We start from the raw sequence: 1,892 nt of genomic DNA on the forward strand, positions 1-1,892 counted from the left end.
TTTTAGTTCTAATTAGTTTGGTTTGTGTTGTGTACATTTTTATTTGACATCATGAGTGTGACCCAGAGTTGACCCAACTTGCAAGTGGTGGCAGCAGGTGGGGTTGTTTTGGAACCTTAGTTAGTGATTGAGTAGCCTTGTGCGTGCGTGTGGCTCGCCAGTCAGCTACATTCTCTGTATTTTTCTCCACACAAATAAACTTTTTCAGATAACTGGGAGGACCATGTTTGACAAGTTAGCGTACAAGTAAGCCTATTCAATTTGCAAGTGCAATGCTTAACATTCTTTTTTTTTCAATGTCATTGATGTCCAGTGTAGACACGTCACAGTGAAATAAAACAGTCTGGTTCAGTTTCGTGTTTTAATGTAGAAAATGATGGTTTAGGGATTGAATACAAGAGTAGAACCCGCGCGCAGAAGTTGGTTCAGGACCATGGACAGCTCTCTTCCTCTGAGTCGCTCGTTTCCCCGTTGCGTGCTTCTGCTCTCCTTCTCTACGATGTGAAACCATGCATAAAGGCATCACGACAACCACCGTGTCCTCTCCAGACCAGTTTATTCAGAGAGCGGTCTCGTTAAAGCAGGGAGCAGCTCTGCACATTGATGAATTAACTATAGTAACTTTCAATCGGTGAGCGGTTTAGGTTGTTTTGTTTTGTTATCATGTAGTTTCATCGGAGTCCTCACAGTTTTTTCTTCTCTCAGGCTATTTGATTAGGGTTACCTCGACAGGTTGAGGTGGGCTAACCCAGAGTAGCAGGAAGAAGAAAGACAACCTGTCCTGTGCTCTCTATCCTATATCTAACATCTCATAGCATCATCAGCTGCCACTCAAGCACTTGGCTTTAGTTCAAACGGAGTCGCCTAATTTACAATCAGTTTATGCACTTGCGTTGACGTCAATGGAGCTGTCTTGGATGTATAAAACGGTTGAGCAAGAGGCTTTCCAATCCAATTGCCATTCAGCTGGACTTTTCGGACCGGGGTTTCGATTTACACTTTTCTAGCCCGAGAGAAACTTTTTCGGCATCAGGACATAGTAAAGTAAGTGTTTGGTTTTGTGTATTTTATGTTTCATAATATTACCAAAACTTAATAGTAATTTATTAACCTAAATAATTATAGGATTTTGTCTCTTATGTGCTTAGTCTAATTATACTTATAACCTCCTCCAAGTTGTTTCCAGTCACATTTTAATTGAGATAGATTTAATCTCTTTCGATTTGTTTTCATTTTAACATTTTGGAGCGTTATGCACTTTGTCTTTAAATCAATATTGCCTTTAGGCAAGTTAATCATAGGATATTCTTCAGCCATGTCTCGGTAGCTTTTGCCTAAACATTTATCGCTGTGTCTCATATTTGTTTCATGTCCCAGTTGCCTAATTTCCCTCCCATTTATGCACAACAGTAGTCTACATACGTCCGACCACTATGCCTGTCCCACTGGTGCTGCTCCTCGCCGCTGTCCTCCTCACCTCCCACATCCGCCCCAGCGTCTGTCGACCGCGGGACAGGGGTGTGTTCGACGGCCAGGAGAGTCAGCTGGACGATGTGTTACTGCGGGCCGACGACAAAGCTGTCTCCTACCTCCTCGGGGATCAGATACTGAGATATTTGCAGAGAAACCCTGGCCGGCTCCAAGGAGTCTTACCCCAGTTTCCCTTCTCCGAGGGCGTCATGGCGAAGCCGCTGCTGGGCCGCCCGAGGGGTCCGGGTCAACTGGAGGAGGGCAACAGCCTCGTGGAGCTGACCAAGAGGAACAACGACCCGCCGATCTCCATAGATCTCACTTTTCACCTGCTCAGAAATATGATCGAAATGGCAAGAATCGAGAACCAGAATGAGCAAGCGTTGATTAACCGCAAATTTTTAGATGAAGTTGGCAAGTGA

At 44.5% G+C, this 1,892-nt stretch overlaps 1 protein-coding gene across 1 annotated transcript; it reads left to right on the forward strand.

Moving 5' to 3' along the window:
• Positions 1–1,433: 1,433 nt before the first annotated feature.
• uts1 (urotensin 1) lies at positions 1,434–1,892 on the forward strand (the record flags this gene model as incomplete). Its single annotated transcript, XM_080544388.1, has 1 exon — positions 1,434–1,892. One exon carries the CDS (start codon positions 1,434–1,436, stop codon positions 1,890–1,892), a length of 459 nt encoding a protein of 152 aa, XP_080400514.1.

Source organism: Nansenia antarctica (genome assembly GCF_963989245.1).
Source record: "Nansenia antarctica genome assembly, chromosome: 1".
Lineage (NCBI taxonomy): Eukaryota > Metazoa > Chordata > Actinopteri > Argentiniformes > Microstomatidae > Nansenia > Nansenia antarctica.